General features: G+C 49.6%; 1 protein-coding gene across 1 annotated transcript; it reads right to left on the bottom strand.

Moving 5' to 3' along the window:
• Positions 1 to 7,906: 7,906 nt before the first annotated feature.
• Positions 7,907 to 12,472, bottom strand: LOC144930179 (uncharacterized). The gene is made up of 2 exons (XM_078851348.1): positions 10,999 to 12,472; positions 7,907 to 9,005 (listed from the first exon to the last, which is right to left on the bottom strand). The coding sequence occupies exons 1-2, from the start codon at positions 12,470 to 12,472 to the stop codon at positions 8,476 to 8,478; spliced, it is 2,004 nt and encodes a 667-aa protein (XP_078707474.1). The 3' UTR covers positions 7,907 to 8,475.
• Between the last annotated feature and the right edge of the window lie 2,487 nt (positions 12,473 to 14,959).

Below are 14,959 nucleotides of genomic sequence, written 5' to 3' on the forward strand. Positions count from 1 at the left end.
TGGGCTACCCCACCTGGTTGGCTGGAAGAGGCAGCAGACTGGCTCTTCAGCCCAGCAGCAGTGTGGGAGCGGTTCCTGCTCGTTCCCAGACTTATCCTGCCTTACTTCACTGGGGGCAGCCTAGTCCTGACCCTAGGCCCTGGTATCTGACTGACCAGTAGCCATGACCACCCAGAAGTGACCCGTACGGGGGGCATGTGGGCTCAAGTGCCCCTCCAGCTTACTGCTCAGCCTGTCGAGGGAGAGGGAGAGGGAGAGGGGCTCTCTCCTTCTCCGGCCGTGCCTGGCCCCAGCATGCTCTGCCCCTGTCCCTAGCAGCCAGCCAGGGCAGGGAGCAGAAGGGGTGGGACCAGCCACTTCTCATGCCCAGGGTGACCAGACAGCAAGTGAGAAAAATCAGGATGGGGGTGGGGGGTGATAGGAGCCTATATAAGAGAGAGCCCCAAATATTGGCACTGTCCCTGTAAAATCGGGACATCTGGTCACCCTGCTCACGCAGGACGCTCCATGTCGCTGCTCTGTGCAGCGCGGCAGCTGCCTGAGAGAGCCCGGCGGGAGAGGCTGCGACGGCAGCCCCCCCAACCGGGTCTGGCTGCCTGGGACAGGGGCTGAGCGAGCTGGGCTCCCCCCGGGCATGCTCAGCCCATCCCTGGCAGCCACGCCTGGGCAGGGAGTGGGCCGCCGCAGCAGCCTCTCCCGCCGGGCTCTCTCGGCAGCTGCCGCGCTGCACAGAGCAGCGACATGGAGCGTCCGGCTTCAGCCGAACGAGAAGCGGCTCCGCCCCACTCTCAGCCAGGGATGGGGGCTGAACATGCCCTCCGCCCACCTTGCTCCTGGGCTGATGCTGTCTCCTGCTCCGTCACATGCTGTCTTTACAGGGACTGACACTCGCAGGGCGCGGCAGCAGGGTCACTGTAGCCGCCCCACACCGGAGAGGAAGGGAGGGAAAAAAGTTTCCTAGTGAGCTAGAGAGGAAAGACGGCATTGTGAGAGACTGACGATAACCTCTGTCTTCACGAACAAGGTCAGCTCCCAGACTGCTGCGCTGGGCAGCACAGCATGGGGAGTAGGTGGCCAGCCCTCTGTGGAGACAGAGGTGGTTAGGGACTATTTAGAAAAGCTGGACATGCACAAGTCCATGGGGCCGGACGAGTTGCATCCGAGAGTGCTAAAGGAATTGGCGGCTGTGATTGCAGAGCCATTGGCCATTATCTTTGAAAACTCGTGGCGAACGGGGGAAGTCCCAGATGACTGGAAAAAGGCTAATGTAGTGCCCATCTTTAAAAAAGGGAAGAAGGAGGATCCTGGGAACTACAGGCCAGTCAGCCTCACCTCAGTCCCCGGAAAAATCATGGAGCAGGTCCTCAAGGACTCAATCCTGAAGCACTTAGAGGAGAGGAAAGTGATCAGGAACAGTCAGCATGGATTCACCAAGGGAAGGTCATGCCTGATTAATCTAATCGCCTTCTATGATGAGATTACTGGTTCTGTGGATGAAGGAAAAGCAGTGGATGTATTGTTTCTTGACTTGAGCAAAGCTTTTGACACAGTCTCCCACAGTATTCTTGTCAGCAAGTTAAGGAAGTATGGGCTGGATGAATGCACTATAAGGTGGGTAGAAAGCTGGCTAGATTGTCGGGCTCAACGGGTAGTGATCAATGGCTCCATGTCTAGTTGGCAGCCGGTATCAAGTGGAGTACCCCAAGGGTCGGTCCTGGGGCCGCTTTTGTTCAATATCTTCATAAATGATCTGGAGGATGGTGTGGATTGCACTCTCAGCAAATTTGCAGATGATACTAAACTGGGAGGAGTGGTAGATACCCTGGAGGGCAGGGATAGGATACAGAGGGACCTAGACAAATTGGAGGATTGGGCCAAAAGAAATCTGATGAGGTTCAATAAGGGTAAGTGCAGGGTCCTGCACTTAGGACAGAAGAACCCAATGCACACCTACAGACTAGGGACCGAATGGCTCGGCAGCAGTTCTGCGGAAAAGGACCTAGGGGTGACAGTGGACGAGAAGCTGGATATGAGCCAGCAGTGTGCCCTTGTTGCCAAGAAGGCCAATGGCATTTTGGGATGTATAAGTAGGGGCATAGCCAGCAGACCGAGGGATGTGATCATCCCCCTCTATTCGACATTGGTGAGGCCTCATCTGGAGTACTGTGTCCAGTTTTGGGCCCCACACTACAAGAAGGATGTGGATAAATTGGAGAGAGTCCAGCGGAGGGCAACAAAAATGATTAGGGGTCTGGAACACATGACTTATGAGGAGAGTCTGAGGGAACTGGGATTGTTTAGTCTGTGGAAGAGAAGAATGAGGGGGGATTTGATAGCTGCTTTCAACTACCTGAGAGGTGGTTCCAGAGAGGATGGTTCTCGACTATTCTCAGTGGTAGAAGAGGACAGGACAAGGAGTAATGGTCTCAAGTTGCAGTGGGGGAGGTTTAGATTGGATATTAGGAAAAACTTTTTCACTAAGAGGGTGGTGAAACACTGGAATGCGTTACCTAGGGAGGCGGTGGAACCTCCTTCCTTAGAGGTTTTTAAGGTCAGGCTTGACAAAGCCCTGGCTGGGATGATTTAATTGGGGATTGGTCCTGCTCTGAGCAGGGGGTTGGACTAGATGACCTCCTGTGGTCCCTTCCAACCCTGATAGTCTATGATTCTATGATTCTATAACCTGGTATCCAAACATCCTGCATCCATGCCCCCCCATCCCTCCGCCATCCACACAGAAAAGAGTAGATATCTATATTGGGTCATATTCACCAGTATGTTCCCGGCACGGTTCTGCCAATGCCCAGCAGCTGTGAACCTAGGTTACCGGGCAGGTTGAGCTCATGTTTTGGCTGTTTGTGGCATCACTAGAAGGGTGCAGAGCAGCCAGAGCACACTGCTAACACTGGGCCAGACTGTGTACAAACAACCACGTGTGAAACTATGAAAGAATAAGAGATTCTCGGACAATAACCGGAGAGTGACAGGGTGCTTGTTGCAGAGGGCCAGTGTCTCAACTGCAGAGCCTAACATACACTGTTAATGATACAACAGATCCTCGACTCTTTGTCCTGTGGGTGGAGAGCTGCTGACTTTGTATTTCTCCACTAAGGGGTGTGTAGCCAAGTGCAATCCCAGGGTGCTCCCCACATGGCCAGGGGTGGCCCCCCAGGCACCCTGCCTCAATTTCCCTCTGTGTCCCAAAATAATTTACGTACACCCAGAGTCTTTAAAACAATACCACTGAGCTCCCCTTTTCATTTCAGAGATTGCACAGCCCCTGCTCCCACCCCAACGTGGGGCACGTGTGTTCCCAGTCCAGGCCCCCCCAGCTTCTAGACTCTCCCCTCCGGCTCAGGTGTTTCACAGCTCTCCTTGCTGGGGCTGTGTGTTCTGCATTCAGTCCTGGCCTCCCCAGCCTTTGCTCACCCCTCACGTCGAGGATCTCAGCCCTCCCTGGGACTGTGGCTTTAAGTTCTTGCCTCCCCGGCCCATAACTCGCTCCTCAAGTATAGGGGTTGCCCAGTCCTCCTTGCCGAGGCTCTGTGCTGGGTGACTTCTCTCCCCCAGCAGCTGGCTCGGCAGCTCTCTCTGACTGCGCTTGGAGCTAAGCAGGCCATTGCTCTGGTTATAAACTGGCCAGTTCTGCTTTTCTGAGGTTTGTCCCCTGTGCGGTACAGAGACAAAGCCAGAGGTGGTTTTGTCTGGGACCAGACAGGGGATGCCATTGTGAAGATCACACCGCCCCACCCCTGCTGCCATGACCTTACCTGCACAGTGCGGGCGAGGTCACACCGGCTGGGGTGGGGCAGCGAGCTCTTCAAAATGGTGCCCCCATGCGGTGTGATGGTGAGTGCGAGGTCATGCCAGCGGGGGCGGGGTCACCCAGGCGGGGGTGGGCACACACCGTTCCCAGAACTACTGGAATGTCGGGTATTCCCAGAATGTGAGAGGCCCCCCCACTTGGAGCTTCCTTTTGAGTCACCCGCCCCAATCACCTGACCACTCCTTGACCCTTCCCAGTTGTGTCCAATTACCCCAAACACCTGCCTGGGGCAGCTGGGAGAGGGGGAGCTTTGCCCCACCCACTCTACAGGGTTCGTGGTCCCAGGCCTTTGCAGGAACTGTGCTCTGGGTTTTTCTGTACCTTGATCTCCCAGACACAGACTTTTCCCCAGGACCAGCGGCCTCTCTCCCAGGGGCTGCTTCCAGGCCTCCTTCCGCTTTTCCCTGGACACATGGAATGAGTAACTCCGTCCTCTAGCCTTAAAGGGCCAGACCCCCATTACAGGCTGCATTGCTGGAGAGTCTTTGTGGGGCAGGAGAAAGCTGATCCAGTGGTCAGTGCAAATTCCCTTCTCTGGCTTCAGCGTCCTCAATATTGGCTGTTTGTCAAAATCTGAACGTACCTCTAGTAATCCCCCCCCCCACTATTAGCTACGGACTGTTTGACAGCCGCTAGTAACCGATGCCGAGCAAAGGCTTGAGTTGAGACCAAGTATTAGGATCTAGATATTCAGGCCTGTCTGCAAAGGCCTGTACTGTAAGCATTTAGGTGTCTTCTTATCACTTGGCTAGTTCTAGAGGTATAAAAGAAAGAATCAAAATCACTGTCGGCCGGTGCAAGGGCCTTCTCTCACTGTGACAGTCGGAGGCCCTGTGCTTAGGCTAAGGCCTCTGGCTAAGCAGCAGAGGCAGCCATAAGCTGGGAAGCGACCGGTCCCCTCCTCACATCCCAAACTAGTCCCATTGAAATCAGGTGCTATTGGGCTCTTAGGATACAATCCTGTCCTGATAGTGCCTATCGCCTCCAGAGAAAGGGAAGTGCCTAGAAGATGTAAAAGGAAACTTAGTTTGGTAGCCTCCTGTCTGGCAAGAACTCACCTATCAATAGCTGGGATGGGAAATCGTCACTTCTGTATTGTTTTGTCATTATAGTTCCCACTTTGCTATTGTTTGTCTGTATAATCTCTGTCTATTTCTGGGATTGTTTCTGTCTGCTGTGTAATTAATTTTGCTGGGTGTAAACTAATTAAGGTGGTGGGATCTAATTGGTTAAATAATCATGTTACAATTGGTTAGTTAAATTTCAGGGAAATGATTGGTTAAGGTATAGCAAAGCAGAACTCAAGTTTTACTATATAGTCCGCAGTCAATCAGGAAGTGGGGGGGGGGGGGGGAATGGGAATCATGTTTGGCTAAAGCGGGAAATGGGAACAGGGACACAGGTAAGGCTCTGTGGGGTCAGAGCTGGGAACGGGGACACTAAGGAAGGAAACTGGACTCATGCTTGCTGGAAATTCACCCCAATAAACATTGGATTGTTTGCACCTTTGGACTTCAGGGATTGCTGCTCTCCATTCATGCGAGAAGGACCAGGGAAGTGAGAGGGTGAAGGAATAAGCCTCCTAAAACCAAGGATTCTGGAACCTTTGTAGAAGTGGTGGGGGTGGGGGGCCCACCAGTGCCAGCCGGGGAGGCTGGGGGTCATGCCCCCCACTTTTTAGAAAGGGTGTAATTTGGGGGATAGGGGAGAATGTTGCCCCCCCCAAACTGCAAGCCTTGGGCAGGAGCAGAGCAGCACCTCCGCTGTGGAGTGCAGGCCCTACCGGTGCCACTTCGCACCTGCCCAAGGCTTGCAGTTTGGGGGGCAACATGGCCCCCCGGGTTCCGGCATGATTGGTTGAGACCCTTTTGGTTTCTATTTCTCTAGCTTTGTGAGGTGTCAGACAAAGTTGCTGCCATGCTGTGGGATACGTCACAAACCTGAAACCCCAGGGGCGTGTCTCTGCACTGAGCATTGTATGTGCAAAGGAGGAGATGGGGTGCTGCTTATGGATGACAGCCTGGCCTCATCTCATCTATCCATCTTACTTGCTTGAAAACTCCTGGCTGCAGTCCCAGGACTCTATGTCCTGCGAAAGGCAAGCTGTTTGCAGGTCTCTGATGTGGAAAGAGCGGAGAAAACGTGTGCTTTGTTTGGGGTGGGTTTCTGGCTCAGGTCTGGAGCCAGGACTTTTGGTTTCTTGATCAGGGGTCAGGGAAAACGATCTTTGCTCCTTTCTGCAGAGGGCGATGCTGTACGAGTGTCTGGCAGAAGCTCTGCCTGGATCTGCCTGGGTGATGCTGTTCCTCTGTTCACACCACAGAACGTGTCGTATAGTCAGCAGAGCTGGAGTGAGCAGATGCAATTTTTATTTGGCGGTGTCCCTCCGTAGAGCAGATTGCCCCCCGCAGAGGTAGCTGCTGTCCCCTTGCCACGGGGCTGGCGGAGGAGGCGTCCCGAAGCTCCTTGTGTCAAAGCACCAGAGAGGTAATAGACAGAGGAGTCCTGCACTGTGGGTTCACCTCTCTTTTATATCACTGATCTGAGCTGAGGTGCTGAGGGGAGAAGGAGCTGGGAGCCCGTTCAGATCCAGAGTGGGGAGCTGTGAGGACCAAGAATGGTTTCTGGCCCCAGCAACAGATGAAGAAAATGGGCATGGGGAGTGGGCCAGATAATGGGGTTTCCCCAGCCTATGGGAATGCTGGGTTCAGGAGTGGTATCTCTTGAGCAGCGGGCAGATTGTGGCTGCCTGCAGCAGCAGAAGCCATGCACCATCCAAGATGATACAGTAATGTTGCAACCAGCTTTAGCTTGGAAAATGTGTTAGGCCTAAAAATTCCCAGATGTGGGCAAATTCAATGGGCTATTCAGTTGTATCAGAGGTTGCATGACAAGATCCTTTGCACTGGAAAAATCTCCAGTGCGGGAGAAGACAGTATGGAGTCCACTCCTGGCAGCACAGCATCCACACCCAGCAGGGAGAAGGACCTGTATCTGGAGCTACGTTTCAGAACAATATATTGCCAAGGTAGAGTGGACTATAAAGAGAAGTGGAGCAAACAACTAAGTGATCCTTCACCAGAGGAGACAAGGAAAACCAGCACCTTGGATTCTGTGAGCATCCTGACAAAAAGCTAGTCAGCCGTTGCTGGGAAAGGAATACTGGAGAGGAAAGTGCCTCGAACAATGTCTGTAGCTTGTTAAGTTAGGTCTTAGCTATTAGAAAGCGTATTATTACTTCTGTTTGTTCATCACCCTTCCTATCTTTACACCTTACACTTGATATCACTTAAATCTATGACTTTTGTTTTACTAAACTTGTTTTACCTTTATTATAAACCAGGTCAGTGCTGTGATTAAAGTGAGTGTTTGTCAAACCCCAGTGAAATTAATGAGCTGCGTGTATTGACTCTTTAAAAGAGCAATGAACTTAATAACTTGTGTGTGTTCCGGGAGAGGACTGGACACTACAGAGAGACAGTTCAGAGGCCCGTCTAGTAAAGGGTGCCTACTATAGGAATAATGGACTGAGTGGATTATTCCGATAGCTCTTCTAACACTAGCCGCTGAAGATCCTCCACAAGGATGTGGGATCAGCAGGAGAGAGAGATGTAACGTCATTGTAGTTTGAACAGCGCTACAATAAATCCCACAAGGATTCACACTCTGAACCCCAAAACTATGAGATCCATATTGAATCTGCAATAATCAGAACTTCTATCAGTTACCTGGGTGGGCACCCTGAAAACTATCGTGATGGAGTCAACGAAAAAAGAAAACACTTATCGTTTAACGAATATTCAATGTAGTACAAAATACAACATATGCGGTGGTCTCTCGTGTCCTTCCAGGACATCAGGTTCAGCAAACCTCAGACCTCTGAAAACCAGGAAATACAGATAAATCCCATGCAACCATAACTCTGCCCCTTGGTGCTGGCAATAGCCATGGGAACGATCTGCCTGCTACTCCTGGTGAAGGAATTTGTTTGTTTTCTGAAATGTCAAATTTTGATTAGCTCTGGCATAAAGCAACACATTTCATTGTAAGATATACCTAACACACAATCTGACAATGGTCTGAAAGCATAAAGTAGGATTTTATTTCATAATTTCTGCTGCTAAAAGACTTTGCATTCCTTACTGCAAGAGAATGACATGTTTACAGTAGGATAGAAACACCTCTGAGCAACTCAGAGAGAAGATGTGAGTAATCATTTTAGCACAATGGTAGGGGCTGATCCTGGGGCAGGGTTCTGCCTTTGCCCCCTCAGACTGTGCAAAGGGCCCATGCTGCGAGTGGAGCAGTTGTCCGTGTCTCAGCTGGAAGCCCCCTGATGAGGACCTGGAGACAGTGCAGTGAGCTGCCAGCCTTGTGCCCTGACAGGAAGAGGGGGTGGAGATGCCGGGCGAGAGCCCTGGTTTTACTTTGCCCCTTTCAGACAGTGAGCACCACGGGGGATTCTGGCCAAGACCGGCACAGGGCTCAAAGGGAGGAGCTCCTGGTGCCCATTCTGACCCTGTTCACGGATATAATCCTACAGAACCATACAGCATGAGAACAAGCAGACTGGGCAGTCACTGCAGGACCGTGAGATGGGTCTAGCCTGCTCTGTATGGTACTGACAGGGCCCCGGGCTACCCTGAGTCTCAGGGATGGATGCTCAGCTGGAATCCTCCACCCCAGACCCAGAAGAAAGGGAAGATTTTCTCCCCATTGAAAGAAGCCTGTGGGAAAGTGAAGATCGGGGCCAGATCATCAGCATAATTAAATGCCACCAACCCCCCTTCATAGTCCAGAGAGACCCGGATCCTGCTGGGTTCTCTACTCAAGGACAGGCGGGTGACAGGGGAGGTTTGAGCCCGATAGTCTCTGGCATTGCCCCATTTCTGCACCACCCAGACCCCATTCTCGGGGGTAAAGCCAACCTCTTCCTTCCTCAGCACAGACTGTCTAGCTACCCCCACAGCCCAGTCTCCGGCTACTCCTCCCTCCACCTTCACCTGCCAGGAATGTTTCCCCGAGGTGAAGCCCTCAGAGCCCAGCACACTCAGCAAATAATCAAATCTCTCCGGTTTGTAAGGCAACATCTGGCTCTCGGGGCCCCGGCTCATGGTTCTTCGATCATCAGACAGGACGAGCTCAGGATGTGCCGTGTCTGGATCCAGAGTCACATTCGCTGGGGAGAGACAGAATCAGAGCGTTATCGGCACACATGGGTCAATGACAGAGCGAAAGGATCGGCTGGGCCAGACCTGAGCCTCAGAATCTTCCCCCCTGCACTCAGCCACTTCGGAACAATACTGTGTAACATATATGTATGCCAGTCGGTGCTGCTCTTTATACAGCTAACTATCGACACAGAGAGAGAGATAACATGGCAAAAATACTTCACTAACGCAGCATTAAGATGCCTGGTGAGACCTTGCACCCCTCAAGAAAGTCAGTTCAGCAAAACTGAATCTTGTGAATGCCAGGAGATAGCGAGTTTAGGTAAACACCTTCGCAACCTTAACTCTGCCCTCTGGAGCTGGCAATGGCCTCTGGGAATTATCTCCATGCACTGCAGCTGTAATCCCTGTGGTAGGTGTTGCTGTACTGAAGGGTGGAGGAATAAATTGAACCATCTTGGAAGATCTGTGATTGGGATAGGAGGTGATCTGGGCGACTGTGGCCCTCTGCGCGCGTGTGTGTGTGTGTGTCCCCCTCTCTCCCCGGCCCCTGTATGGGCTTTTAAGGCTGCACAGCTCCCCGCCTCACCCTGGGATATCCCCAGCAAGCCAGACTGTCTAAACAGGCCAGGGCCTGCGCTTTGCTTTCTCTCTGAAGACAACGAGCAGTGCATTGCCCACAGCTATATGTTTCCACACAGCTCCTTCTAAGCAACCACGTTTCTTCTTTTAGGTAAAAGCATGACAGAGAATAAATATTAAAACAATAAAGCTCGAAAGCTGACCTGAGATTTCCCCGTCCCCCCAAATCCAATCTACAGCTCTAGAAGCTTTTAGTCCTTCAAACCCCACATCTGGGTATTCTCCGGGGTTAGAAGTTTAGATCCAGAACCAGAGCAATGGCTGGGCAGATCAGCCATATCTTTATCCAACTCTGGCCTTTGATCTTCGCCTTCTGTAACAGGTAATCAACAGAAAAAACCCTCCCCTCAGAGCTTAACTTCAAAAAGCTGGGTTTTTGCATTGACCAGAGGTAAGTAATTTGCATTAACCTCGCCCTAGGGACTCCCCAGAAAATCCACTTAATATTTATTGTCCCAAAAGTCCATACTTGTCTGGCACATTTTCAATACAGCCTTTTGAACCGCCACGTCTTACATCCATCACATCTCCTAACTAGAGAGGTTATACACAATCCTGGCCCACAGCAGTACATACAGTTAGTACAATAAGATCTTTCAGTGATATTGCAGGAAATTGCCCTATCTACAGAGCCCTATCCAGCTACAGTGGAAACTCTCCACCTCCAGAGTCTCTTGGCTCCTCTGTGCTCAGTATGATCCCCTTAGTTCATGAGCAGTACTATCTGTCCAATAATGTTCTGAATGTTGCTCCCCCCAGAGGCCTAGTGGGTGCCGTTCACTCTCTGCGTGTTATCCTCCAGTCAGTGAGACCCTTGTGGCAGGATCAGAGCCAGGGCTTGATCCCCAGGTCTGGGCAAAACCACGGTGGTAGAATATGTCAACCTTTAAAAACTATGGTTTTTTTAGGGAGTTGGGGGGGCGGGAGGGAGAGGAGATTGTATCCCAGGAACCCCTTGGTCAAATGATCTCAGATTTGGATCACTGACCCTAGCCAGTGCCCCCTGAGGCATATCAAATTTCAAGGCAATCCATGTAACCATGACAATTTTAGAGCACTTAGAAGAATGAAGCTTTTCACAGAAAGCTAGTTGGTACCTTAACTTGACCAGACCTGGCAGCTCAGTATCATTTGTACAGTCCCCAGCAGATCCCGGTGGTTGGGTTGGGCCCTGTATGCATTACTCCAGTTCAGATATTAAATTGCAAGAAATAGTTTGATTCTGAAGTCACGCCTACATTATACACTTGGGACATCTCAATTTTTCTTCCAAAGATAAATATAGTTTTACCTGAATGAACTACTCCAGAGTCCTGTGTTTGGGGTGGGAAGAAATATGCAAATATATTTAAATGTTACCTTTCTTTAGGGTTGAGATGCAAGTCTCTTCGCTTGGGTCACTCACAGCCCCATCCGCACACACAGCCGAAACCCGGACTCTGTAGGGTGTCTCAGGACTCAGTCCATCAATGCTATAGAACTCGGTTCTCTTTTCTGTCCTTCGTTCCAGCCATTTGTCTTTCCCCTCCTGACTTGTATCTCCTGCCTCTACTTTATATTCCACCTTATACTGCCTTATTCTGACTCCATCTCCAATGACACTTGGACTCTCCCAGGTGAGGGCGATGGCAGATGAATCTACAATAACTGTTACGGGCTTCCCAGGCGGGCTGGTAGGAGGGAGAGTCTTCACAGGATTACTCACATCGCTGCTCTCGCTGAGCCCTGGTTTGCTCACTGCAGCGTATCGGAACTGGTACTCGGTGTTTGCACGTAGCCCTGTTACTGTGAATGTCTCTTGCGTGTTATTTACATTCACAGCCGTCCAGTTCTCCTGTCCTACAATTCTGTACTCTGCCCGATAGCCGGATATCTCAGCCCTTCCATAGGCTGCTGGGTTAAACTTGAGCTGCACACGGTCATGTTTGATTCCATCAATCAGGGGAGGAAGAGGCTTTGATGGAGCCTCAAAGTTGGTGCTGATCAGCTCTCCCTCCTCATACAGGTAAATGGAAGTGCCTGGATTGTCCTTGTCTGGAACAGAGGACACAATGAACCGAATCTTCCCGTTAGATTTGTTGACATTGACAAAACGTGAAAGGGACTTTGCAGATTTTCGAGCTTTTCTATTAATTTCTTGTTCCTCAAACCACATTTTGGATTTTGGTTTCTCAGCAACAGAACTGGCTGCTGCAGGATCATGAGTTTCCTTTATATACTGGGTCTGAAGCCACTGTTTTAAAACTGATAAATATGGCTCCTCTTCATGCAGTGAGGTGAATGTAAAAGAGACAATGAAGTCAAGCTCAGGGTTGAGTACTATTTCATCTAGTTCATTCTGAGAGGACACCACTTTTACATTGCTTAGGATCCTAAGGTAGGAATTCACATAATTCATCTCTTTCTCCTTTGTATCCAGAAATTCACTGAGGCTCTGGGTATTGAACGGTGACTGGTTTTTACATGACAAAATATCCACCAGGCCCCCTTCCTCTTTTCCACCTCCACGGATTAATGGTAAGAGTCCTGCTAGCTGTTTCTGGAAAGTCTGTCTGTGTTGCTTACACAGATCTCTGAATTGCTGGATTTTCAGCTTGATTTCGGGGAAGCTTGTGGCGATCGGATTCTTCACCATGTCATTGCATCGCATGTTTACTTCTGCCAGTTCCTCCAGAGCAGTCTGAGCATCAGAAATCAGTGTTAAGCTGATCTCACGCACCAGCCGAGCAGCTCTGGAATCCAGCTTGGTCAGCGGGTACAGCCAGACTCTCACTGGTACGGCCTTCTCCCCCTGGGCACCCAGCAGCTTGGGGAGGGTGGAGTATATTTGCATGGCATCTTGGAAATTAGTTGGATTTCTCTCAAGAGCAAAATCACCATGGAACCTGCAGTTAAATTTTGCAGCATTTAATTTTTCACTTTCATCCATTTTGACAGCTCCTTCCCCTTCTATGGAAAACATGGGTATCTTTTTAATTGCAATCTGGAGCTTTCCCTCTATCTCACGTACATTCTCAGAAGAAGAAACTTCCCGATCAAACACGAAGAAAGCCTGTGCCCCGTACAGCACAGCCGTGACCACATGGGTGGCGGTGCCTTGGTCAAATACAGCAGGATAAGAAACATTCTCTGGTCCTAAATGGTTCATAGTTAGTTGCTCAAAGTTTGTTGTGGCAGAGTACTGGAGAGTAATTCGGGCCTGTTGTTTGGATTTTTTGGTGTCATTTAAGTATTTGGCAGATCCACTTACTTCAACCAGCCCCCCCAGGAAACTGGCCTTCAGCGAGGCTGTGACATTGAGGGCATTGGCCTTCTCTTCAATGGTGTCGGATGCGATGATCTCAAATTCAGTCTTGGGTTGTGGTTTTGTGTTTACATCCTTGCGAAGCTGTTCCAGGCCCCACAGTGTGATCCCTGGAATAGTAGAGACAGACACATGGTAACGTAACTGATAGATGCACAGGACACAGAGTGTATCCATCCTTTAATTGTGTCTCATTTCTGAGATTGAAAAATAACGAGTGAAGGACATCAAGTAAACTGACCTGGTAACATACAAACGTGCCAAGTCAAGGCTGAACTACACGACTAACATACTTCCCTTGCCCCCCGCTTCTTACAGGACTTTGGAAGATGTGATCTTTTCTGTTTTTTTTCATATATCCCTCTCCAGAATGACTGAGTTCACTCCCCCCTCAGGAGTACACTGTCCCAGGAAGCAAGTGCTATATTTATGATTGAAATGTCACTTCTATTAGAAAAGGAGGACTTGTGGCACCTTAGAGACTAACCAATTTATTTGAGCATAAGCTTTCATGAGCTACAGGGATGCATCCGATGAAGTGAGCTGTAGCTCACGAAAGCTCATGCTCAAATAAATTGGTTAGTCTCTAAGGTGCCACAAGTCCTCCTTTTCTTTTTGCGGATACAGACTAACACGGCTGCTACTCTGACTTCTATTAGAAATGATCTGATCAATTGGATAATTGGTCTGAAATCAACAAGATAAAATTCAATAAAGACAAGTGCAAAGTACTACACTTAGGAAGGAAAAATCAAATGCACCGTTACAAAATGGGGAATAACTGGCTAGGCAGTAGTACTGCGGAAAAGGACCTGGGGATTATAGCGGATCACAAATTGAATATGAGACAACCATGGGATGCAGTTGTGCAAAAGGCTAATATAATTCTGGGGTGGGAGGTAGTTGTCCTGCTCTTCTCAGCACTGGAAAGGCCTGAGCTGGAGTATTGTGTCCAGTTTGGGGCGCCACACTGCAAGAAAAATCTGGACAAACTAGAAGGGTGAGGGGAGAGCAACAAAACTGATAAAGGGTTTAGAAAACCTGCCCTATAGAAGATAGATTAGAAACAGTGGGTATGTTTAGTCTTAAGAGAAGAAGACTGAGAGCAGAGCTGATAACGGTTTTCAAATCTGTTAAGGGCTGTTGACAGTGAGGACAGTGATCAATTGTTCTCCATGTCCGCTGAAGGGAGGCCAAAAAGTAATTGGCTTTATCTGCAGCAAGGGAGGTTTAAGTTAGATATTAGGAAAACTTTCTAATTGTAAGGATAATTAAGCACTGGAATAGACTTCCAAGGGAGGTTGTGGAATCCCCATCTGTGATAAATAAAGTGGGGGTAGCTCCCTTTGATGGACACCCAGCCAATCAGTTAGCTGTAAAATCCCTCTTGATAGCTGTTCTTTACTTGCTTTACCTGTAAAGGGTTAAAAGTCCCCCAGGTAAAGAAAAAAAAAGTGGGCACCTGACCAAAAGAGCCAATGGGAAGGCTAGAACTTTTTAAAATTGGGAAAGTTTGCCTTTGTCTGTTGTTCTCTGGGCTGGAGGGACAGAGCAGCCATGTTGTAAGCAGCTAAGCCAGGTATGATTATAAGCAGTGATGAGCTGCCAAAATCTTAACAACCTGTTCCCTGAGGGATGTGCCTCAGTATGTATTTTTTGTACCAACAGGGTTACCATAGGTGTGTATTTTCCTGGGAGGAATTTTTAAAATTTAAAAATTCCTCCCGGATGGCGATTTAAGAACAAAAAGGCCTGACCTGTCTGGGAAAATAGGGATGTATGTTAACCCTGCCGAAAGTTCTTTTTTTAAAAAGATGGGCCTGACCTAGAAATTACCTCCGTTTCACAGGTGTGGGTCCCCGCCATGCCCTGGGCATGTGCTAGGGTGACCAGATGTCCCAATTTTATAGGGACAGTCCTGGTTTTGGGGTCTTTTTTTTATATAGGCTCCTATTACCCCCCAACCCCTGTCCTGATTTTTCACACTTGCTGTCTGGTCACCCTAGGGTGTGCACA

This window comes from Lepidochelys kempii, chromosome 2 (assembly GCF_965140285.1).
Source record: "Lepidochelys kempii isolate rLepKem1 chromosome 2, rLepKem1.hap1, whole genome shotgun sequence".
NCBI classification, from domain to species: domain Eukaryota; kingdom Metazoa; phylum Chordata; order Testudines; family Cheloniidae; genus Lepidochelys; species Lepidochelys kempii.